At 42.5% G+C, this 25,971-nt stretch overlaps 1 protein-coding gene across 11 annotated transcripts in view; it reads right to left on the bottom strand.

The window, feature by feature from the left end:
- The window catches only part of TNRC6B (trinucleotide repeat containing adaptor 6B), a 258,765-nt gene that overhangs the window by 163,177 nt on the left and 69,617 nt on the right, over positions 1–25,971 (bottom strand). Inside the window, exon 1 of one of the 11 annotated variants that reach the window (XM_030546786.1) lies at positions 3,146–3,339. The exons of the other annotated variants lie outside the window; for them this stretch is intronic. Within the exon in view, the coding sequence (XP_030402646.1) occupies positions 3,146–3,150 (5 nt within the window). The 5' untranslated portion in view covers positions 3,151–3,339. Of the gene's footprint in view, positions 1–3,145; positions 3,340–25,971 lie in introns of those variants that run through there. 11 annotated transcript variants of the gene reach the window in all.

Genomic DNA, 25,971 nt, shown 5'->3' with positions numbered 1-25,971 from the left:
TTGCCAGCAAAAGAGGCCTAACCAAATGGTTTTTAATTTATTTATTTTTGCTATGTTCAAAACCACTAGTGCCACGGTTCAAATTCATTGAAACCTGATCTTCTTTCCGTCACCCTGCCCCCTTGCCCAAAAAGTCACTGAATTATTAAAGTTGGGAGTCTGTCTTGGGAAGGGACTTTCCGATTGCTGCAGATATCTGCAATAATTAAAAAGGGAATATCAATAAATGACCAACAGAGAAAAGATTTTGTAGACACTGCCACCACTTAAAAATAAAAATTAAAAAAAAGATGAACCTCAAACAAACAAACAAAAAAAGCTACTACTCAGTACATAAGCTTGTGGCTGAAACCTTGCATGTATGCCTCCTGAGGGCACTCCCTCAGATTGATTTCATATAATTTTAAATTTTCCTTTTGTATTTCAAAAGTATATTTCAACACTAACAATATAGAGAATTGTCAAGGTGAATTCCCCCACCCTCACTAGTAGAAGGTTGATACGTTTCCTCTCTCTTCTGGAAGTAAGACTTCAACATGGTGGCTGGGATTTTGCAGCTTGCAAAGTAAACTGTGTATCCTATCCTAGGTCCTGTTGGGTCAAAACACTTCAAAGGTTTACACTGCCATCTTTTCATGTTTGTCCTGAGGAAAAAGAAAATCCCCTTTAAAACCCTTATTCACAGTGTACCTCCTCAAGGAGGGACACCTAGGCATGAGTTCACATACTATGTACTGTGGTCACTACTACTTCCAAATTTTGCTCCTGTCTGTCTTATCCAGGCCAATCTACTGCAGTCTTGAAGAGCAGTCAAGACTTTAAAACAGTCTGCTGTTTTTCAACCAATGTACTACTGTATTATGCTGAATTAGAGCTGATTCTCACGGCAACATGTATATATTACACATTATCAAATCCCATAACGCACAAAGTGAAATTAAAACATGCAGCAAAAACAAGGCCAACTCCAGTTCCATTAGCAAACCAGAAGCAAGTCCATGTTTTTCCTTCCTCCAAAGGCCAACCATCCAATGACCACAGCAAAAACCATATGAAATACTCAAGTTGGTATTTTTTACTTAAGAAGTATCATTACATTTCCACAATGGTTTTTTTTATATATTTCACTTAAGACTAGTTGAATTGGCCTAATCAACAGGTGTATTATTTGGATTTTGATTACAGTAATATCTTCATTAGCCCACAAGACTGTGCTATCGAAAACAGATTTAAGTCCATATTTCCCTATCTTTTAGCATCAGGTCATAGAGGAGATTCTTACACACACATGCACAGCAGAAGATGGAATCCATCTTTGGTTCATTAACATTCTCTTCCACTTAGGGTTACTTTGTTACTGAACTAGGTCATCCAACAGCACCCATCTCCCTAATGAACCCCACAAGTACAACAATTTTTAGCAACACAGACATGCTCCTCCAACTCAGAATAAAGCTTACTTTCCTAATGAACATACATACCCTACTCTAACTTATTACTAAAGAGCCCACCCCTCCAAATTCCTAGACATTCTAGCTCTTTTCTTGCTGTATTTGAATTGTCTCCTATCCCAGGAGAGATTCTAATGTGATAACGTACTGGAATGAAACCAGAAAAAATGAAGATGTTTTTCTGTCAAATACATTCAGGTTTGCCTATTCAGTTTGTGCTCTGACCATGCAGATGTGGGCTCAGAAAAGACGTACACGGTGATCCCCTATTAGAGGAGATTTTCATCCTTGACTTGTTGAATATAATTAGAATTTTTTTTTTTAAATAAGAGTCTGAAAATGGATTCAGATTAACTGGATGTGATTGTCTCTACAGTAATCTGCTGCCTAACTAGCCGACTACAAAAATATCTCACACAGGGTACAAGGCCTCTCAGAAAGAAGGGGTGGGGGGGAACAATGTACACAACCACAGCAAAAACTACTTTGTCTTACTTCTTCCACTCCAGGGAAAGGAGCATTACATCACACTCTTACAATGCAGGGGGAGGGGGCTGTTCCCAGAAAGCAAGATTTACAGTTATTTCCCTTTACTCTTCTGCTTGGTTCTGGAAGGAGATGTAAAAAGCAATTAGCATTTTCAACAATGCAAAATTTGAAGAAGATTTAGAAGATGACAGCTCTTGAACTGCATGTCTTACTATGTATGTGAATGATCACTTCCTACTGGATATGAAACAAACATCCTGCCAAAAAAAAAAAAAAGCAGCTATAGTCCCATATCTCAAATGTGTACATAAATACCTTAGAAAAAGGTTTGGTGCAATTTTTTTTTGGACTAAAACTTGTGATGTGCAATAAAGGGGAGCTCCCTCGGGAAGCAGGGCATTAGGGAAGACTACTTCTAAACTGACACCAAGCTAGCATAACTGACTGGTTTGAACTCTAAATGCCATGTTTATGGGGCAGTACCATTTGGTTCCAACTGCAATCAAAATAAAAACGTATCTGGCTGCAGTGAGGAGAGGCGGCACAAGACAGAGAAAAAGAGAGGAGTGCAAGCCAGGCAAGAGGGTGAGCGCTGATGCACATTTTGCACAGCAGGCTTTCAAGCAGAGGAATCCTTCAAATCCTAAGCCTCCCAAGTTTCCACTCCTCAAACCCAACATTTAAAACATATTGATGCATCATTTTAGTTTTTAAATCTTTGCGGCAAATATGGCCTAGTAAAAGCACTCATCCCAATCCCTCTACTCCCCTTGTCAGCCCTAGCAGTAGAAAGAATGCAAACCCATTTATATTTATGCAAATTTTTGCAGCAGATTTTAAAGCTTCAGGTTCTTGGGGGAGAAAATCGCAGGGGGAGTGGGAAGAAGCCTCTCTTTAAATAACGCAGGATTTTCAATAATCCCTGGCACTCTCGCTTGTTTGGAAAACAAACATTATGTAATTTGCATATAAATGTATTTAAATTGCAATCAAACCCTTTCACAAATTTCAAAACACTTCTGCCACAGCTTTTCAAATCGTAAAATCTTGTCAAAGTGCATTAGATGTAAGATCACACTGATTCACAATCGTCTGAAGCAAGTGTTTATGCCAAACATCTCCGTGCAACACCGCAGATGAAACAGTCAGACGAAATCCACATACAACCTATCAGTACGTTAAAAAAATAGCTGAAAAATACTAACCTCATAAAGTGCAGCAGTGCTTAATTCCAGCGAGTTGAGGCATACAAAGTAGAAATGGAAATGAAAAGAGATCAAAAAATGATTTCTGTATTTGTTTTTTCAATTTTAAATGTTCAGAAACCAGCAGAGACTCTGTCGGCCATTTTGGCTTGAACTCACTCTCCTCCGCTCTCTCCCCCTCTGTCTCTCTAAAGGAAGAAGCTTTTTGTGACCTTCAAATAGAGGCAAGTCACGTGACTTGGAGCAGGCTGTCAATCAGAAAAAGGAGGGTGGAATGCTACAATCTTAAAGAGAAAGCAGCCTTTTTTGTACCTAAAAAAGACTTCTTCGCACTGCATTGCTTTCTCTCAATAGTATAATGCTGCTCTAGCATACTTTGTATCTGCATTACTTCTCACCTATTTATCATGCGAAAGTAATACACAGAAACAAAATTTTATCCCGCAGATCAGTGGATAGAACTAAATAAACGCATATCTGGATTATTATTTTTTTTTGTACTAGCTACAAATTAAACCAGCTAATCATGTTAATGTAATGTTAAGCTTCCACAGATGAAAAGACAAAATACAAAAACTAAGTTTCCAACAATATTCAGTTTTCTATACTGGACTTTGGGGCACATGGCCCCAGCAGTTGCTGTCTGCTCCCCCTCACGCGCGCACACACACTTCCCTGCAAGAGGAAGTGACCCTTTAAGAAGGCCCCTCTGGCTTTAAAAATGCAAGACTACGCAGTAATAAGTACTGCCAGCAGTACTAAAAGTCACACCTTTACCACTTCAAAACGGAGCCCCTACATATCAGCAGTTCCAGACAGCTATTTTTCAGTCTAAGAACTAGGGAGCACATAAGCAGATGAGGACTGGAGAGAAACGTGGGACACAACAAGACACAGACACTCCTCCAACTTTGAATAAAATCTATTTTCTATTAACACATACACCCTACTCAAACTTATTAGTAAACAGCCCATGCCTTCAAATTCCTAAACAATCTAGCCCTTTTCTTGTTATATTTTGAACTGTCCCCTATCCTGAGCTAAAGAAGCCTGGGATCCAGCATCAGGCTGTTTCTTCCTCTGGATCCATGGACTCTGGGAGGAGAGGATGAGAGTGTCTGACCTGTGGTGGGAAGTGCGGCTGGGCTCCGTGGGTATGGAGAGTGGGTTTCTGGGCTGGGGGGCATCCTGAGGCTGGGCTCTGGGGAAGAGGGGGTACAGAGTATCTGGGCTGGCAGGGGGCCACAGCTGGGTTCAGGGGAAGGAAGGGATGTGAGGTCTGGGCTGGTGTGGAGGGTATGATTCAGTTCTGGGAGTGGAGCGGCAACTGGGCTTTGGGGACAAAGGGATGTGAGTGTCTGGGCTGGGGAACACCCCACAGCTGGGCTCTGAGGGGGGGGAGGGTGCACATGTCTGCCCCCCTGCTGGGCTCTGGGGGGAGGAGGCAGAGAAACCAGAACATAAGAATAGTCATACTGGGTCAGACTAAAGGTCCATCTAACCCAGTATCCTGTCTTCTGACAGTAGCCAATGCCAGGTGCCCCAGAGGCCATGTCCAGACTACCCGCCGTATCGGTGAGTTAAAATCAATTGCTCGGGGATCGATATATCGCATCTAATCTAGACGCGATATATCAATCCCCGAGCGCGCTTATATTCCGGAACTCCATCAACCCCAACGGAGTTCCGGAATTGACAGGGAGAGCCGCGAACATCGATACCGCTTGGTGTGGACGGGTGAGTAATCCGATCTTAGATATTTGACTTCAGCTACGTTATTCACGTAGCTGAAGTTGCGTATCTAAGATTGATTTCTCCCCCGTAGTGTGGACCAGCCCAGAGGGAATGAACAGAACAGGTAATCATCACGTGATCCATCCATCCCCTGTTGCCCACTCCCAGCTTCTAGCGAACAGAGTCTAGGGACACCATCCCTACTCGTCTTGGCTAAAAACCATGGATGGACCTATCCTCCATGAATTTATCTAGCTCTTTTTTGAACCCCATTATAGTCTTGGCCTTCACAACATCCTCTGACAAAGAGTTCCACAGATTGACTGTGCATTGTATGAAGAAACACTTATTTTCCCCTGTTTTAAACCTGCTGTCATTTGGTGGCCCCTTGTTCTTGTGTTATGAGAAGGAGTAAACAACATTTACTTTCTCCGCACCAGTCATGATTTTACAGACCTCCGTCATATTCCCCTTTAGTCATCTCTTTTCCAAGCTGAAAAATCCCATTTTATTAATCTTTCCTCATACGGAAAAGGTTTTATACCTCGAATTATTTTTGTTGCCCTTTTCTGAACCTTTTCCAATTCCAATATATCTTTTTTGAGATGGGGCAACCACACGTGCACACAATATTCAAGATGTGGGCATACCACAGATTTATATGGAGGCCATATGATATTTTCTGTCTTATTATCTATCCCTTTCTTAATGATTCCCAACATTGTTAGCTTTTTTTGACTGCTGCTGCACATTGAGTGGATGTTTTCAGAGAACTATCCACAATGACTCCAAGATCGCTTTCTTGAGTGGTAACAGCCGATTTAGACGCCATCATTTTATATGTATAGTTGGGCTTATGTTTTCCAATATGCATTACTTTGCATTTATCAACATTGTATTTTCTCTGCCATTTTGTTGCCCAGTCACCTGGTTTTGTGAGATTCCTTTGTAGCTCTTTGCAGTCTGCTTTGGACTTGTCTATCCCTGCATCTATGGTCACAATTACCGTTGGCATCAGCTGAAGAAAAGGAACTCCTATCCCTACATTGTGACTAACCTTCCACCCGTCTAGGGAATGCTTCGCCGGCTGGGGAACTAACACCTGCTTGTCAAGGTGTTCGTTTGTTTGGTGAGTAAACTGATCTGAGTCACTACTGGAAAACAGTGAAGGCGTATCCTTGCATGTTCTGTCACAAAGGTGCAAGCTGCCACCTGATCAAGGAGTTGAAGATAGTTTCTGACTGAAATCAGCTCCCTTGAACAGTTCTGACAAGGTATGATAATTAGAGCCCAGCACGGATACAAAATTTGTATCTGTATCCAATTAGCAAAAATAGTCCACGTATATAAAGTGGATTTGCAGGGCTTTAACGATAATGTCACAAACACGGGAAGGAAGGTCCTGGCTGCTAAAGAATCTAGGGATGCTCCTATAAATGGCAAGTTCTGAATGAGAGTCAGTGTGGGGTTTTCAACATTCAACTGCAGACCCAAAGTATAAAAATGGGGGAAATGCTTTTGCTGTGACAGATGACACTTCTTGGTACAACTGACCCTTGAGCAGCTGGTCATTGAGATATGGCAAAACAGTGATCACCTGACAATATAGGAAAATAGCCACCACTGTTAAAACCTTTGAAAACACTCTCAGCACCAAGGAGAGACCAAATGGAAGCACCTGATACTGAAAATGATGGCCTAATACAAAACACAGAAACCTTCTACAAGACAGTTGTATCACTATATGGAAGTACATTTCTTGAAGGTCAAGGCCGAAAACCTATCCCCTGAACTCAGAGAAGGAATTATAGCTGCAAGAATCCCAATTCTGAACTTTTGAGGTTTCACAAATTTGTTTAGGAGTCTTAGATCTAAGATTGCTCTCCATCCTCTACTTTTCTTTGGTACAAGGAAATACCTCGAATAGAAGCCTCTCCCCCGGTGCTGAGCAGGAACCAGTTCTATCACTTCTACACGAAGAAGGGAGTTTATTTCCTGTCTTAGCAGGAATGAGAGTGGTCCCTGAAGGAACATGGGGAAGGGAAATGAGGAGGAAGCAGGCAGGTAAAATGAATGGTATAGCCCAATGATATTACTTCTATCACCCATTTGTCTGAAGTGATACCTGCCATGCTTGTTGGAAATGGCTGAGTCGGTCTCCAAATGGGAGGAGGTGGGCAAAACATTGGAGCTGGCAAGCTAAAAGAAGTGGGGTGTTCGAACCCTTGGCCATCCCATCAAAAAAAAAAAAAGTTACCTAAGTTTTAGTAACTGTTGTTCTTTAAGATGTGTTGCTCACATCCATTCCATTCTAGGTATGTGCGCTACCACGTGCACAGTCGGAGATTTTTGCCTTAGCAGTATCTGCAGGGTCAGCTGTAGCACCCCGAGTGCCGTGCTCACGCACTGGTATATCAGGTGCTGCTAACTCTACGCCCTCTCAGTTCTTTCTTGCCAGCAACTCTGACAGAGGGGTAGGAGGGCGGGTAATGGAATAGAAATGAGCAACACATTTCGAAGAACAACAGTTACAAAAAGGTAGATAACCATTTTTCCTTCTTCGAGTGCTTGCTCATGTTGATTCCATTCTAGGTGACTCATAAGCAGTATCCTCGGAGGTGGGGTCGGAGTTCATAGCCTAGCTTCTCTACCAAAGCCAGCATCATCCATGGCCTGCTGGGTAAGTGCACAATGGGATGTAAACATATGGACGGGCAACCAGGTGGCTGCTGTACAGATGTTCCTGGATAGGCACATGGACTAGGAAAGCTGTCGAAGAGACTTGTGTCCTGGTTGAATGGGCGGTTACGAGTGCTGGAGGGGACAGCTTTGCCTGATTGTAGCAGCAGCGAATGCAGGCAGTCAGGGCTGGCTCCAAGTGGTGAAAAAAGGGGGAAAGAAATGATCCATGGCACTTCAGCGGCAGCTCAATCACACTGCTCCATTCTTTGGCAGCAGCTCAGAGAGGAAGAGAGGGACTAAGGGATCCGCTGCCAAATTCCCACCGAAGACCTGAGTGTGACGCCCCTTTGTATTGGCCGCCCCAAGCACCTGCTTCCTTAGTTGGTGCCTGGAGCCAACCCTGCAGGCAGCAATCCAAAAAGAAATTCTTTGAGCAGACACTGGATGACCTTTCATACTGTCAGCCATCATGATGAACAATTGCGTTGACTTGCAGAATGGTTTGTTCCTTTCAACTTGGAAGGCTAGTGCCAATGTTGGAAGTAGGGGGAATGGAAGAGGTGGTCTTGCATTGCAGATTTGGCAATTTTGAGGACCCCTAGGTGGACAAGCAACCTGACCCAGGACAGGGTGGGGGAAGGTATGATATTAAAGAGGTCATTGGACTTCTCTGCTAGCTCCTCAACTGCTGTAGAGATGGAGCGGGCTTTGGTATCTGCAGTATCCAGAACTGCCTGAAGAGATGTTCTGGCTAGTAACTGTCGCTCAGCTATAGTGGCCTGAAATTGTTCCCTTTGGTCCAGCAGAAGCCGTTCAATGAACAATCCAACTTTGTATAGTTTATGTAGTTGTACTTTGCCATCAGTACTTAGTAACTTGCAATATGGAATTGTAGGGTTGCTGATTAGATTAATAGGATTTTCTCCCCAGCAGGTCCTGGCACTTCTGGTCTCTGTCATAAATGGTGACATACTGCTGTTGCTTACCCCATTCATTAACCATATCAACAACCAGAGAGTTAGGTGGAGGGAGGGAGAATAAGAACTTTGAGTCCTTAGTGAGAATGTAATTATTTTTTTTTTTTAAATCAGCCCTCTTACATGTGGGCACTACTGTAGCCAGAGACTGCCAAAAGGAGAGCCTTATCAATAGGAGGGCAATTCTGGATGGTCTCTCAGATTGCAGAATATCCAACAGCTTGTGTTGGGATTCTCTGACCTCTTCAAGAAATAACTGTTAGGACTCTGCTACCCATCTAATGAGATCCTGGAACTGACAAACATTATCAGTCACAGATGGAGGAGGAGACATTACAGCTTCATCCTCCATAATTTCTTGGGCTTCAAATGTTTCCTCCTGTTGTTGGGGAGAAGAGGCTTGAGTCTCCCTGTTATCCCAATGGGAGAGGCGCTGGAAAAAGTGTCTGTGATAAGCTGCCCAGATATCCCAATATGGGCCCTGAGGACCATACGGGGAGCAGGTGGAATTCAGGGCTGCTCCCACCAGGAGAGGTGAGGTCCTTGGGTTCATATATGAGTACGAGGAGGAATCCTGAACAGAAAGCTGAAGGGAAATCTTCATTATCATCCTCTTCTTCTTCTATTGGTGGAGTGCAAACCAAAAAGGGAACTGATGGTACAACTAATGAATAGAGCTCCAAAGATCAAGTGGCTCTCAGTAATGAAAGGGGCTCAGTACCCACCAGCAATGTGGACTCTGGTTCAGCAGTCACTGATAAGTCATTTGTGTATCCAAAATCTTGCAGCACCGAATAATGTTGCGGTATCAAGTATTGTTGTGACACAAAGAAAGGTTGCAACACTGAGGGGTATTGTGGGAGTACACCTGTCCTTGCTGAACAGTACCAATTACTTAGGGTGCTTCACAGATGACACCAATGTGACTGGAGGCTTACATAGTACCAAATAACTCAACTTCTCTTCTGGTACCCCTAGTAAGTCCAACAGTACTGATACTCTGTTTGCTCTGCCATTCTCCAAGAAAATATCATATTGTTGCTACATAAATCCATGGTACAACCACACCTTGAATACTGCATGCAGATGTGGTCGCCCCATCTCAAAAAAGATATATTGGAATTGGAAAAGGTTCAGAAAAGGGCAACAAAAATGATTAGGGCTATAGCTTGGCTTCCATATAAAGAGAGATTAATAAGACTGAGTCTTTTCAGCTTGGAAAAGAGGCAACTAAGGGGAGATATGATAGAGATCTATAAAATCATGAGTGATATAGAAAAAGTAATTAAGGAAGTGTTATTTACTCCTCCTCATAATACAAGAACAAGGGACCGCCAAATTAAATTAATACGTAGCAGGTTTAAAACAAACACAAGAAAGTTTTTTTTTCAAGCAACGCACTGGAACTCCTTGCCAGAGGGTGTTGTGAAGGCCAATACCATAATAGGGTTCAAAAGGGAGCTAGATAAGATTCATGGAAGATAGGTCCATCAATGGCTATTAGCCAGGAGTGCAGGAATGGTGTCCCTAGCCTCTGTTTGCCAGAAGCTGGGATTGACTGACATGGCATGGATCATTTGATGATAACTAACTGTTCATTCCCTTTGGGGCACCTGTCATTGGTCATTGTCAGAGGACAGGATACTGGGCTTGATGGACCTTTGGTCTGACCCAGTATGGCCGTTCTTATGTTCTTACAGTACTGGGGTCTTTCCAGCACCATGACTCGACTTAGACCTGCAGGGCTTTCCCACTACACTGGTATTAGAGGAGCCTGTTGCCTTCACAGTACTGAGCCTTGAGGACGTCATCTCTGAAGCTGTCAACTTGGTTGGTGAACAAGATATTTCTGAGGATGACTCCTTGTGAGGGGAATTAGCACTCCTCCTCTCAGGATGTTTAGAAGAGGACTCTGAGGATTTCCTCTGTTTGGGAGAGTGCTGTGCTGAGGCTCCAGCAACACTGAAGGCCCTACAGAGGGCCTCTCTGACCTGATCCCAGCGTTTTCTTACTAATGTCACTGTATATTTCTACATGACTCATCATATGTGAAGCCATAAGAACAGCCGTACCGGGTCAGACCAAAAGGTCCATCTAGCCCAGTATCTGTCTACCAACAGTGGCCAATGCCAGGTGCCCCAGAGGGAGCGAAGCTAACAGGCAATGCTCAAGTGATCTCTCTCCTGCCATCCATCTCCATCCTCTGATGAACAGAGGCTAAGGACACCATTCTTTACCCTTCCTGGCTAATAGCCATGTATGGACTTAGCCACCATGAATTTATCCAGTTCCCTTTTAAACATTGTTATAGTCCCAGCCTTCACAACCTCCTCAGGTAAGGAGTTCCAAAAGTTGACTGTGCGCTGTGTGACAGATCTTTGCAAATGATTTGAAAATCTGTATTAGTCCTTCTCTGAATAAATTCCCTTCACTAACTGCCCTTCCTTTTGAAGTCTTAGAAAAGGGATCAGCTAACTACAAATGCAGAAGGTTCAAAAAGCTGTAATAGATAGTCTGACTCCATGCACAGCCCCTAACGTAATCAAAAGCATCACCACCTAAAAAGGTTGCCAACTCCATGATGGGCAAGGAGTTCAACAAATCTCCTTCATCTGGCTAACAGGCAACAGAAGATCCACATTCCTGTTATCTCAACATCGCACTAGAGGAAGAAAAAACTCAGAGCTCTGATACTTGCATAAACATGATCATTAACTTTTAGTTATAGTCACATGGTCTGCTGGGAGAACGGTATTTCTAGTCATACCCATAATCCTGTTGTCCACTTGGGGACTTAAACAACAGAGAAGTTGTCTAGGGAAATTGTACAAGACTCCAGAGGGAGAATTTTAGTCTGGAGTTGTATTCTTGGCTTCCAATATTTTTTGAATGTGGAGTGAAAAAACTACAGATTTTTTATTTATTTATGGTACTGGCTGGGTTGGGTTTGTGCTGTCATCCATGTCTCAGTGAACAAACCTCAGTTGATGGTAACAAATCTTAATTAAGGCTGCTGGACCTTCCTATGTAAACAATCTAATCTCAGACTCATATTTTCCTCCAACAATCTCTTTCTTTCAGAAGGGGAACCAAGGAGGATTATCATCTGTGAGTAAATCAATACCCCCATCATTCACTATGCTGGACGGGTCATATTCCATGTGAGGTCAATCTAATTATAGCCAAATCTCCAGTAGTCATAAAGAAATATGTAGAGTTTAGGAGTGAGACTAACCTAGACGCAGTACTTTAAGTGACATAATCACAGGTAAAGCAGATAAATATACAGAACATCCCCTCTCCTGGATCATTCATCTACTTCAGCAGGGCTCAGGTTCACCTACTGCTTTTTCTAACTTGTAGGCCTTTGGACTCTTTACCCTCAAGTTTGGTTCATATGTGGGGGAGAGGGAATTTGCAGTCCAATCTGGCCAAATCCCCTCTCCACATACACTCCCCCCCAAAATAGTGATAATATTTTTACCAGAGTCAGTTTCTCCACTAGTATGGGTCAGTAGTGCAGAGGTCTATGAATGCATGAGGGGCTTCAGATGACAATGTCCTCACTTGAATTCGGCAGATCTGTGAAACTGGAAAACCCCAACTCATTTCACCTCAACTCATTTTATTGGGTGCAATAGTCTTCTACATGAGCAGTATTTGGCAATGAGCTGTAGGAATTAACTATAAAAAGAATGAATGGTAACTGGTGACTAGCAAGGAGGGCATCTATTAGCACAGCATGGCGTCGCTGGAGCAAAGGGAAGGCAAAAGCCACAAGCTACCAGTTGGTGCACCTCTTAACAGTACTGTTGAGGATGGCTAGAAGAGGTAAAGGAAAGTAAAAACAGAATAAAGAAGCTTAGCAAAATATTTTGGCATCTCTAAGCCACAACAGACTAATAGCCATCAAGTGATGCTTCCACCTCCTGGAGCAGAAACAACTGGAGAGCAACAGCCTCTTAAATAGAAGACTATCACTATCATAGTCTTTTTCTCATCCCCTTTCCATCTGCTGGAAGGGAGAATTGTAATCACCTGTCTGGGCTTGCATACAAAGAATGTGGGAGCCTTGGGGACTTTATTTTTGCTAGGAGTGAGTCAGAAGTTGAGAAAAATTTTCTGAGCCCTTTAAATGAGTTTTAAATTGGTCTCAAAGAAGTGAGAAACCTGGTATTGTCAGATGATAGAATTTCATTAATTTGTATCAAACTTTAGGGCCAAAGCAGCGTATACGAATATATTTACGCCCCAACTGCTCTCTCTGAAGGATTAGGGAAGTGGTTTTATTCCAGATAGGCGAACTGCAGCAGAAACTCTCTGACTCTGAGTGCACTTTTTGACTAGATCACCATCTACTGGGAGGCTGACCAGGGATAGGTCTAGTGATGCAGTAGAGTAGTCATACTCAGACTGAGGCTCACAAGCCACAAGTGGCTCTTTAATGCATCTCTTGTGGCTCTTTGCAGCATATGACATTAAAACACTGTGATTTAATTATTAACCAATCTACACTATTAACCAGTCAGGATGCTTGTACTATGTTATTAACCAACTGTAGTTGATTAAATAATAATAGTTGTCCAGTTATTTTGTTGTGAGAACACACACGCACACTTCCCCTGTCACACAGTTTAAATATGAATATATAGTACTACAGTAAATGAAACAATGAATTCAAACTATTGTGGCTTTTTTGGGTAATGTTGATCGCTAATTTGGCTCCTGAACTACTGAGGTTTGAGTATCACTGAAGTAGAACCTGATACAGTGATATCAAGAGGTAAGATAAGCAAAAAGGTAAAATTGCAAACACTACACATTTAAAAAAAAAAAAAAAGACAAAACAAAGTAAACCCATCGCTAATTTATGCTCCAAAATGACACACACAACACATTCCAATGCACATCACCCTGTTATAGCACCAACACAAATAAGCATGTGTCCTGAAAAACACCACAATACTTACTGGGAATATATTTGAAAAAAGCAGAATCTCTCAATTTACAGATTAGGAGAAAAAATAATTCAGTGTTAGTCAAAGCATCCTGCCACCCCACTGAGTCTTTTTACAGATTGGTCTTCACCCCAGGCACTCACCGGCAGCGGCGGGAAGCGGAGCAGCCCAGCTCCAGTCCACTCCACCCTGCCAGCTCCCAGCCACGGCGCTCTGCTTCCATCGTGGGTGAGTGCGGAGAGGCTGGGGAAAGGACGCGCCCCATACTCATCTGTGGCGGGAAGCAGAGTGCTGCGGCTGGGAGCTGGCGGAGTGGAGCAGAGCCAGGCTGCTCTGCTTCCGCCGCTGCTGGTGAGTGCAATAGGGATCCCTTCCCCTAAGCCCCCACCCCCAAGCGACACGGCTGGGGCCAGGGCGAGGGAAGCAGAGCGGGCTGCTCCTGGCTCCCTGCTAATTCCCTGGGCCACTTTGGGACTGAAGGGCCCCCAAAAGTCCCCTCCACAGCTCCTGCTCCCAGACCGTGGGGGGGAAGCCCCTGACCGCCCCCGAGACGCTGTCCCTAATCAAACCCCTCAGCCCTGGCCTGGCCCAACACCCTTAACATGCTGCTCAGACCAATGTGTCACAGCTTTACCATGTCGTATGCGAACACACGTTCTATCGGGTCACGTTATATCAGGGTAGAGGTGTATATATATTTATTTAGAGAGGCAGGGGATTATACTGAGCTGTACAAAAAATGCTGGGCAGGAGAACTCATGCTTGAAGCACCTCACTCATGACAAAATATCCTGTGAACAAAAAGGCCTTGTCATATTGACATTTTACTACAGGATCTCAACCATTTGAATTGTCCACTAAAAGGATCATTCTGATGAGAGCTGGCTGTTCTGATACCTGCTCCGCACTTCACATACTTTGAAGGAACTTGGAGGGAGGGGGTAGAAGATGGGGAAAGGAGGTGCAGTGCCTGCAGGTGAGAGTCGCACGCCTCCACCTAGGAGCCGGACCTGTTGCTGGCCGCTTCCAGGGTGCAGCCTGGTCCGCAGTGCCAGGACAGGCGGGAAGCCTGCCTCCGCACCCCAGCTGCATCACTGACCGGGAGCCGCCCAAGGTAAGTCCACGCCCCAACCCTGCACCTTGATCCCCAACCAAACCTGGAACCCCTTCCTGCACCCCAAACCCTTCATCCCCAACCCCACCCCAGAGCCTATGCCCCCAGCAGAGCACTGATCCCTTCCTGCACCCCAATCCAGAGTCCCCTCCCACACCCTGAACCCCTCATTCCCAGCCCCACAGCCCACACCCGAACCGTCTGCCCCAGCCCTGAGCCCCTCCCGCACCCCAAACCCCTCACCCCCAGCTCCGTTTGGTAACGGGCATGAATAATTTTCTTCAGCTGGGTCTTCAGAAAGAAAGTTTGAAAACCACTGGTCTAGATCACTTTGCTGCATTCAAGTGGGCAGGGGAGGAAACCAGAGAAATGAGTGGTAAAATGGTGGGCTAGAGCCACAGCTCCCTTGACATGCACACTGAGAAAACCAGAGGGAATTTAGAGGAGGAACGGACATCAGAAGTTTTGCAATATGGACCAAACTGCTCTTTTGCATCCCTGAGAAAAGCTTGTGGAAGCTTTGTTAAAGTGGTGGAGAAATGGCCTTAATTACATACTTTGAAGGAACCTTACTGAGAAAAGAATCAGCACAGAAAATCCTTAGGCTTTCCTAGAATAATCACAGTTAGTTCCAAACCCTGGGAATCTAAACCATTTCAGGGGTTTTTGTTGTTTGGTTTCAGAGCCACCATTAGTATGAGCGGGGCTGACAGAATCCTGGAAGTAGTGAAGGTTCAAGATACCAAGCACAACTCGGACTGAACTTAGGAACTAAAGTCATCCTTGCAACAGCTGGAGAAAAAATACCTGGCTACTGTGGCAGTGAGAGGGCCTCAAGCCTTGTGCTCTTCCTGCCCCCCTGATTTATCTGCTCTTCAACACCATATTTCACCCCAGCCAGGAAAGAAATGCAGCTAGTGACCACTGGCTTGTAGTTTCCAAAATGCCAGGTCCTAATGATGCACTGCCCCTAGAATTCCAAGACTTTCCTGCTACACTGCTGCAGACAGGGAGGGAGAAACAAAATCTCTGGAAACAGTTCCTTCCTGGAGAGAAAAAGGAAAAACTTAAGGGAATTACCTTTTTCTCCAAGAGATTGGGGAATTAGAGATACAACCAGTACTCCGCCTGCAGGCATGACATCATGAAGTTAGGAGAGAGAAAAAAGACAAGAGGACCCTCTATGCTTGGAAGATGAGGATGAAGATCCAAGTCATAATGAATTACAGAGCAACAGGAGCCCATAAGAGAGAAGGCTATGTTTTCATCTACTGAAGGGATATACCCAATTATTGCCTTGTGATCCTGAATTGTTGCTCATGAATTCACAGGGAGAATTGGTGGCTTATAATGCTTTTTCACAATTTACAGCTGACTAAGAGAGAATGTGGCCATTCCTCCTTTATGTTGACTTTGTGATCTTCCATACTTTTGAAGGCTGACTATTACTATGCCCCTGAAGTCAACCCAGAAGCTCCAGACAGTACAGAATAGAGACGAATGCTTCCTCAGCACGACGGGCTGGCTTGAACACCATTTATGCTCAGGTCTCCACAGGTGCTTCCAAGTGCAATTACCAAAGTTGGAGATAATCTTGGAGCCTTAAAGTCAGGGACATTTATCTGAGAGGCTATTATTTTATGCCCTGCCAAGGCAGAAAAGATCAGTCATGACCTTAAATTTGAGCACAGTACAGCTGGAATTTTTGAAGACACTTGAGAATCAGACATCCAACTCCCACTGAATTTCAATGGGATTTGGGCTCTTAACTCTCTTAGGCTTCTTTAAAAATCCCAGGCTATATGTCCAGAAGTAGGGCTCTTCCAGCTGAAATCCCCCACACCTTTGAAATTCACTCTTTTTAGCAGGCAATCAAAGCCAAGCTACCTTCAGTGTATAGCAAGACTAAAAAAGGAGAATTCATCAACAGTTTTCCTTCTGTATTTTAAACTTCTGTAAAGATAGCAGCTATTACTGGGGCCCGAGAATATATTAGAAATTGGCAAAACACAATTTCATTCAAAATGATCCTAAAGCACTTCATAAACTATTCATATACTAATCTTTTCCTCCAAGCAATGAAATGCAGCCACCTCTGGGATGAAACATAGCAGCTATTGTATAGAACCCAGAAAAACTACTGAACAGTTTAAGACAGGAAGTGAAGAATATTTTGTCCAATCAAAACAATGAGAATTTTAGGTTAGTAATTATGGAACCTGGAATTTGTCCAGGATACAGGGATTAAAATTCTAAACTTCATAAAAAGCTCCCAAGGGTTTTTTTTAATGAATACACATGATCAGGACCTCTGTTTCAAGTCTCCTCTATAAAAAAAAATAATAATAATAATAAAAGCATTGCCAGAAGCATAATTCTCCCAAACAAATATTGCACTGAGACATTGGTTCATACTGAGGAAAGAAAACCCCCTACATAGTCAACAAAAGCTGAGTCTTCCTCAGGCTCACTTCCATTCAATAGCCAGGGCATAACCCTCCTTAACTAGTGAGATCAAAAGGCATGCATTAACTTGCGCTATCAACAATTCTGTACAGAGCAGTCTCTCAGTTTAATAAATATTTTAACAAATAAAGTTACTGTAATAGTAAATATTGATTTTTTTTTATTGTTGAAAGAATGTAGAGAATGGGAAAACTTCTTTTCATGCCTATGCATGTCCAACAGTCTGTACTGTGGAGCACTCCCCATATCCCTGCTGGTTGTAGGCAGAGCATAGATCAACAGTCAGCAAGGGGCCAGGACAGCCCTTCTGTGGAGAACCACAGAACGATGCTTCCAAACTGAAAAATAATAAACAAACATGTAAGTCACCTAACTAACAAATGAACCTTGTGTATCAGACCCTTAGGGAACAGACAAATATCCCTTTATACAAATGTGCATTTTACCTTAGAATCTATGAAGAGAGAGGAGAGAACCAACCATTTGGATTGAGACTTGCGAATCCTCTCCAGGTGAGCCAGAATGTTGGACATCAAAAGGTACTAAAGAAAATTCACAGGTTAGAAGGAAATTTTCCCCTCTCACCCGCTGTCATGTGATAGTCTGTACTGGGGGAGTGCAAAGTAGTACTCACTCCTAGAACGAGAGGAGGATTCAAACTATGTTCATGGGAACTGACACCATGATTACTGTTGGGACAGCACATTCTGAAGTATCCTTCCCCTGAAGACCAAATCTGAGGAGGAAAGGACACCAATCTTGTAGTGCTTTGTGAATGTATGCACTGATATTCACCTATATGTCTTACAGATTTCTTCGTAGATAATCTATAGGTTTTAGCAAATACATGCCTTGATCCATCTTGCAAAGGAGGATATAGAAGCCTTCTTCCCTTTAACTGAAGTGAGATACAAGATGGAAAGAGCTGTGTTTTTTCAATAAGGCTCTGTGATATCGAGACAGATTTTAAGTGCTCCCTTGGCACCCAATTTATGCCATTCAGTCTACTCAGGATACTCTGGATTAGGGCAAAAGGTAAAGCCACTTCTTGCGATCTGTGAAAAACAATATGTATGTCTGGAATAAATGGGTCTCTCTGAATAATCACTTTGTCCTTACAGAAAATACACAGATGAGGCTCCATAAACAATGCTTCAAGTTCCAATACCCTCTTATCTGAGGTAACTGCCACTAAGAAAGCCACTTTGAGAGTTAAAGTAGACCAAAATGGAGTGTAGCAGTTCAAATGGTTATTTTGTTAAGACTCCTAGCATCAAATTCAAGATCCAAAAAGGGAACATGTGCACTATGGGAAGACTAATAGCGGTTGCTACTTTAAGGAATCTGATGTGATGACTAAAAATCGTCTTTGGTATCTTATGATTCAAGATACTTGATATGGAAGCAACTGGTTTCCCCAAAGTCCTAGGCTTTAGACCCTTGGCTAGCCAATCCTGAAGGAACTCTAAGACATCCTTCACATTAGCTTTTTTGGTATTAACGTGCCCTTCTTAGCACCAAAACTGGAATTTATTCAAGTTATCCCATATATCTTGCTAGCAGAAGCTTTTCATCATGTCACATGAGTAACCATAACTCACAATATCCCAAAGACCTCAGTTCTCCCCTTTTAGTTTCCACACTGTTAGTTTTAGCAGATCTGGGTTTGAGTGGCAAATCAGTCCCCTGGATCAGAATTCCTTCCCAGGCTGGTAATTTCAGAGGAGGTTTGCATCTGTATCCTCACTATGTTGATGAACTATAGTCTGTGGGATCAGTATAGGGCAAGTGGGGATGATTGTGACCCATTTACCTAAGATTTTTTTCTGGCCTTGCCAGTAGAGGTATGGGGAAAGACAAAACCAGCCATGTGGCCCACTATGAGAGGGAGCGCACACACATCAACTGCTTCCACTTTGGGATCTTGGCTCCTTGTGAAGAAACTCACTCTCTTTTGATTTTCCCTTGAAGCAAAGAGATCTATGACTGGAACTGTGAACTTTTCCCAACATCTCCTGAAACACAGAAAGATTCAGACTATTTCCCTGTGTCCAATACCGTCCTGCTGAGCCAGTTCTCTACTGTGTTCTCCCTCCCCTTTATGTGAATAGCTTTCAGAGAGAGGATATAATACTCTGATCAAATCAGAAATTAATCACTTCCTTGTGGAGGAAGGAAGATTTTGTTGGCTGATGTATGCTATTGTGATGTCTCTGGGGATGAGTAAGATTTTGACTGACTGTTGAAAATAGAGGCGGGCTAGTCTGGTGGCACTTATATTTAGTCATTTCCATTTCTCTTCTGCAAACTGAAACATGTCCCAGGTTACTCTAGAGATGGAATATGCACCTCACTCATGAAGACCGGCACTGGCAGCGACCATGAGTCTAAGCAGCTCTAACATAAGATACACCTGTTGAAATCTCAAAAGACAAGTCCACCACTTGAGGGAGGAAGTGAGTAACTGTGGAAAAGTGATTCTTCTATCCTGATGTGTTACAATTTTCCCCAATATGTCAAGGGGAGTTTTTGGAGCATCCTCATACAAAATCTGGCCCATTGTAAAGTGTCCACACATGAAACTAGCCTGCTGAGCAATTGTGTCAGGATTTTTAGGGATGTCTGATTACCAGATATTTGGTGAATTAATGAGAGGAGCTTCTCTTATTTCTCCTCTAATACGAACATCTTGTCCTTCTTGATGTCTAGGATTACTCCTAAACGTACTAGTTGCCGAGACAGCTGGGAGGTGACTCTTCTCTATGTTTGCCAGAAACCCATGATCCTGTAGGAACGTTACAATATCCTCTAGATCCTAACACACCATCTGCTAGACCATTTCCTGATCAGGTTCCTGTCCTAAGTAGGGGTAAGTGTATATCCCTCTTCTCTCTCAGATCAACCACTAAGACCACCAGAATCTTTCCAAGTTTGGAGGCTGTAGCAAGTCTAAAGGAGAGAGCTCTGTACTGCAAATACTTCCTGTCATAATAAGCACAGACATTTTCAGTGGCTCTCCTAGACTGGCATGTGAAGATAGGTCTCCTTGAAGTATAATGACGTCATGAAAACCAGGAATGATAATGCCATGATGACAGACATTCGGATTTCCATCCAGAACCTCAAAGCCCCTGTGCATTAGTTGAGAAACTTGCAATCTAAAATGGCGCTTATGTCCCCATTCTTCTTTGGAACCACAAAGACTATCAAGTATGCTCCACAAAATCTGTCTAGTTGGTACCAGCTCTACAGCTACAATGAAAAGAAGGAGTTTGAGCACTTTGTTTACTTTTTGGTTTTTGATAGGTTCTTCGACCTGTGGGAGACTATAACTTGTTTCTGTGGGATTTGGTTATTCTGATGGCATAAGCCTATAGAACCATCTCTAGTACCCATTTGTATGAGACAGATGTCAACCATAAGTGGGCAAATTTCTGAAACTCCCCCTTCCCTTAGATAAGAGGTCTGCTCAGACATGGGACACTAACTCAGATAGATGGTTTGGGGGTATTCTAGAAGAGCTCTGAAGTTTCCCAATCTACCTCTTCCAGATCTGAAGTTTTTGTGGATTTCTTGTGGGCTGATACCATGAAAAGATGAAGTGTAGCAAAAAGAAAGGTCTATAGTTTTTCTTAAGTTGATAAGACAGAAGAGACTATCTATTCACCTTCTTCTGCTATTGCTTTGTCCTTGTCCTCAACAAACAGTTTGCCCCCTGAGTACTTGGCAGATGCCTCAAAGTTCTTAGAAATGGATCAGTTTTTTGTATGTTGGCTTTTTTTGGCAAAAGCCTCTCCTCTGGAATGAATCAGTGTGTCTTTAACCAAGGCAACAACTGCTGCATCTATCTTTGGCAGAGTGATCAAATCTTTTTTATCTGTGCTAAGGACCTGAACCTCTGGATTTGTCCTTTGAGATGCTTGCCTTTACTAGGGAACTCCCACTCAGCCTTGATTACCTCTTCAAACAATGGGTGTAGTGAAACATAGTTCTTTCTTTGTTTTACCTGGAAAATACTTCTGAGAAGCTTTCCTGAGCTGGTGGATCCTGGAGTGTCTCAAGGAGTATTTCCAGTGAGTTAGCACCTTCCAGAACATATAATCATATATCTTGAGGTGGGGGGAGGCAGACCCTCTCTTGTAAATCCTTCTGTAGTTCCACACAATCTGAAACAGATAAGTCCCTTTTCTCCAAGGAGACTGAACTAGATAAGGAGGAAGAAGTTTGCCCCCTCACTCTTTGATCTCTTCCATTTTTTAGCATTATGGCCCTTAGTGTTTCTTACTGGGAAGGAATTAAAAGAGAAAGAAGAAGAGACTCTTCTTTGAATGTCTTTTTTCTGAATGCCACAGTCCCTGGAGCACTTTTGTCCTCACTTGGCAGGGCAGACCCTGGGCCAGAGTCTGAACTGCATAGCACTTTTATTCTGCAGGCTTTTTTATTTTTAAATAGATCTTTAGTGTTAGCTGCTAGTTCCTCTTTTGAGGTCTCCTTTAGACTTTGACTCTGTTTTGGGCGGGGGGGGGGGGGAAGAAGGGAGGGAACGACACATGAGGCTGGAGCAATGTCATGTCTCAAACTTGTTTCTGAGGTGGAGAGCCCTTCAGAAGCATGCCATTGAATTTCCTCCAGGATGACAGAGTTTTGGGAAGCAAAGGAGAATTTTTTCTGCTTCCTTTGTCAGAAAAGGCTCAACAAGCATGGAGCAAACCTGTCTGACCAGACTGAAGTAGAGCCACTTCATTATTTCAGAGGGCACCCCTGAGGCTGAGGGGATGATGGTCCCCATGGACCTACTAGTGGGGGAGGATGGTTGCTCACCCTCTGAAATAAACTGTTCATTGGCTAAGAGTGGGACAAGGCTGCTGCATAGCTGCAGTGGTGGCTGCTGCTGCTCCCTTGGAAGGCTGAGGTGCCATTATGGGATCTGCTTAAACCGTCTCTTGCATTCCCCCTGGGCTGGAGGCCCTCGGTGGCCCAATTCCCTGTCTAAGTCATCACACCAGCCACAGGAGTTAGGTCCCATGTCTGGAAGGCTACAAGGGGACCTGGCCTGCTCTAGCACCTTCAGGTTGCCCTTTGGTATGTCTGCATGCTCCTATCTGCTGCTAGGATACTTTGTCCAAACTGCCACTGGATAAAAAGCAAGACTTGGAGGACATTTGTGGCTCCTTTTTCTCTTCCTTATCAGCCATGAGCCAAGATTAAAAAAAAGGGGAAAAACAGCTCTGTTCTGGCAATAATCAGACCCTACCCTATTCCACAGTCCAGCAGAGGGTCTGAGCAGAAATTAGCTCAGAAACTCCTGGTCAAAAAAAGAAAGCACCTTCCCTCCTACATTTAGTTTTAGAGGTCTCCAATCAGTCGAATTTAGGGCTGTCAATCGCAGTTAACTCACAAGATTAGCTCAAAAAATTTGATCACAATTAACTGCACTGTTAAACAATAGAATACCAATTGAAATTTCTTAAATATTTCGGATGTTTTTCCACATTTTCAAATATATTGATTTCAATTACAACACGGAATACAAAGCGTACAGTGCTCACTTTATACAAATGTAGTTATTTTTGTTACATAACTGCACTCCAAAACAAAACAATGTAAAATTTTAGACCCTAGAAGTCCACTCAGTCCTACTTCCTGTTCAGCCAATCACTTAGACAAACAAGTTTCTTTACATTTGCAGGAGATAATGCTGCATGCTTGTTTACAATGTCACCTGAAAGTGAGAACAGGTGTTCGCATGGCACTGTCGTAGCTGGCATTGCATGATATTTACATGCCAGATGCGCTGAAGATTCATATGCCTCTTCATGCTTCGGCCATCGTTCCAGAGGACATGCCTTCCAGGCTGATGATACTCGTTAAAAAAATAAAGCGTTAATTAAATGTGACTGAACTCCTTGGGGGAGAACTGTATGTTCCTGCTCTGCTTTATCCGCATTCTGCCATACATTTCATGTTATAGCAGTTTCAGACGATGCCCCAGCACGTTGTTCACTTTAAGAACATTTTAACTACAAAACTGACAAAATGCAAAGAAGATATGAATGTGAAATTTCTGAAGACAGTTACAACACTTGACCCAAGATATAAGAATCTGAAGTGCCTTCCAAAATCTGAGAGGGAGGAGGTGTGAGAATGCTTTCAGAAGTCTTAAGTAACACTCCAATGCAGAAACTACAGAACCCGAACCACCAAAAAAGAAAATCAACCTTCTGCTGGAGGCATCTTGAGTCAGATGATGAAAATGAACATGCATCAATTAGTCGGCACTGCTTTGGCTCGTTATTGAGCAGAACCTATCATCAACATGGATATGTCCTCTGGAATGGTAGTTGAAGCATCTGGGACATACGAATCTTTAGCACATCTGGCATGTAAATATCTTGCAACGCTGGCTACAACAGTGCCATGCAAACATTTGTTCTCATTTTCAGGTGACATTGTAAACAAGAAGTGGGCAGCATTATCGCCTGCAAATGTAAACAAACTTCTTTGAGCGATTGGCTGAACAAGAAGTAGGACTGAGTGGACTTGTAGGCTCTAAAGTTTGACGTTGTTTTATTTTTGAATGCAGGGTTTTTTTGTACATAATTCTACATCTGTAAGTTCAACTTTCATGATAAAGAGATTGCACTACAGTACTTGTATTAGGTGAATTGAAAAGGAGTATTTATTTTGTTTTTTACAGTGCAAAATATTTATTTGTAATAAAAAATAAATATAAAGGGATCTCTGTACACTTTGTATTCTGTGTTGTAATTGAAATTAATATTTGAAATGTAGAAAACATCCAAACATATTTAAATAGTATTCTAATTAATTGCGCAATTCATTTTTTTAACCACTTGAGAGCCCTAGTCAAATTCAGATTTTTTTTAGTCCTATCCAAAAAGTCTCCACTACAAAAAGAGATGACTCCTGGTCTACAACCTGCCCAGGAATGGAGGCAGAGAATTCTGGCATTCTCCACAGACAGGCAGCCCTGGCCCCAGACTAGCTGACAATCTTTGCTCTGCCACCAACCAGCAGGGAGACGGCAAATGCCTGACACTACAGAGTGTGTGGGGGGAGGGAGGGGGGAATAAAAGAGATGAGAAATAGCAGTGGAAGTGATCAGCAGATTTGAATTACAAATAAACATTTATTGAAGAACACAAGTCTCTTCCCTATTCCTTGAGCTCACAAATTGAGCTCAGCTTCTTACTAATGGACGTCAATACATGAGCAATAAAGATCATCGATCACCACCACCTGCAGGGGTCAGTTTGCAATTATAGAGGCTAGTACTGAGCTCAATAACCAAATATTTCACTTAAGCCAATGACTTCAGAAGTCCTAGTTTTTTCTCTTTAAAAAATTATTTCAATTAATATCAATCACGTCTATTGTCTGAACTGCTAGTGGCAGATTTCTAAGAGAAGCACATTTTATTTATATTCAATAACCAAGGTCAAACAGTTTAACAAGCAAATACCCTGACACCCCGTCAGAATTGTAACAGCCTTTTCAATGTACTTATTTATTATACACCTTCCATTACAGCTTTTCTTTAATGCAGTAACTGTATAATAATGGGTTCAGTCTTTTTTATCTTGTTCGATATTTCAAAAACACATCGGCAACAAGTACTATCACAGCCTATTTCCTAACAGTAACAAAACCTCTGCATAACATTATCATTTGTTTTCTAAAATTTCCAGAGGCAGCATAGATTGGTTAGAAAAAAAATATTTTTATTTTTGAGAGAGATAGACAGAGACAGACGGTTCAGTTAATGAAATCAGGACCCTTCCAGATGGAATCACAGACCAAGGTAGGTCAGTCCTATGCTTCAACAATCTTGACAGTGTTCTTTTAATACTAGAGCCTCCTGCAAGGGACTCTAGTGAAGGTGTTTCTGTCCCCTGATAAAATAAACTGTGAGATTCAACCCCACTACGGAAATAAAAAGTCTTCAGGCCAACTGACAGTTACAAAAGCCTGCTAATGTATACCATTATGTACACAGTAATCTCTAATGAAGGAAACTTCACAAGTTAACCAATCCCATGCAAGTACTACACCTTTTGATAAGTCTCTAAATAAGTGCATGTTTCCATTCCCATTCTCCCTTTATCCACTAACAAACCCTTTTTACCTATTACATATCCACATTTGAGTCCCTTATACACCAAAATGCAATCTACTTCTCTTCAATAACTAGCCTCAATTTCATTTGATAATTAACGGGGAGGACAATAGTAAAGTCTTCCTATGCCTCATCCAAGTACTAATAGCTCCAAAGAAGTGGTTATAGAATAAAATATTCATTGAAGATGTCGACATAGTTGAAACTGAGACATTTTTTGAACCACTATAAGAATAAAAGTTATTGGAACCACAAATTGTCTTGCGACTATCATCAGTTTTTATTTCCAGTTGCCAGGTCAATGAAGCATAAGCAACAAGAGCCAAACTTTAAAAAAAAAAACAAAAAAAAACACTGTAACCTACAGTATATTCACTTAGGTAGACGAAAAATTTATATTCTGGGTAAAAGGAAATCCAGATGACTAATCAAGCAAAAAGCAATGTCCTCAACTAAGTACTGTGTTTATAGTACAGCTGAATAATGTGACTATTCTTGTATTTTAGTGGAGGTATCAAAACTGTAGTTTTATACTTGTACAAATTTTATTAGTAACCTAATTAGGACTTAGTTCTTTAGGGAAAGCTCTGGCATTTTACCCTGTATTTGTACAACATCTAGCACAAAGGGTCCTTGATCCTGATTGGAACCCTTGGACACCACTGGACGGTAATACAAATAATTTGGTGAGGAACTCTGCCCACTCCCAGTTTTGAATATTCACTCCAGTCAAAATAGTTCTGGAAAGGCAGAATATA

The sequence above is a fragment of the Gopherus evgoodei genome, chromosome 1 (genome assembly GCF_007399415.2).
Source record: "Gopherus evgoodei ecotype Sinaloan lineage chromosome 1, rGopEvg1_v1.p, whole genome shotgun sequence".
NCBI lineage: Eukaryota > Metazoa > Chordata > Testudines > Testudinidae > Gopherus > Gopherus evgoodei.
Note: the sequence above shows the minus strand (reverse complement) of the source record. Positions and strands in the feature narration are given on the sequence as shown.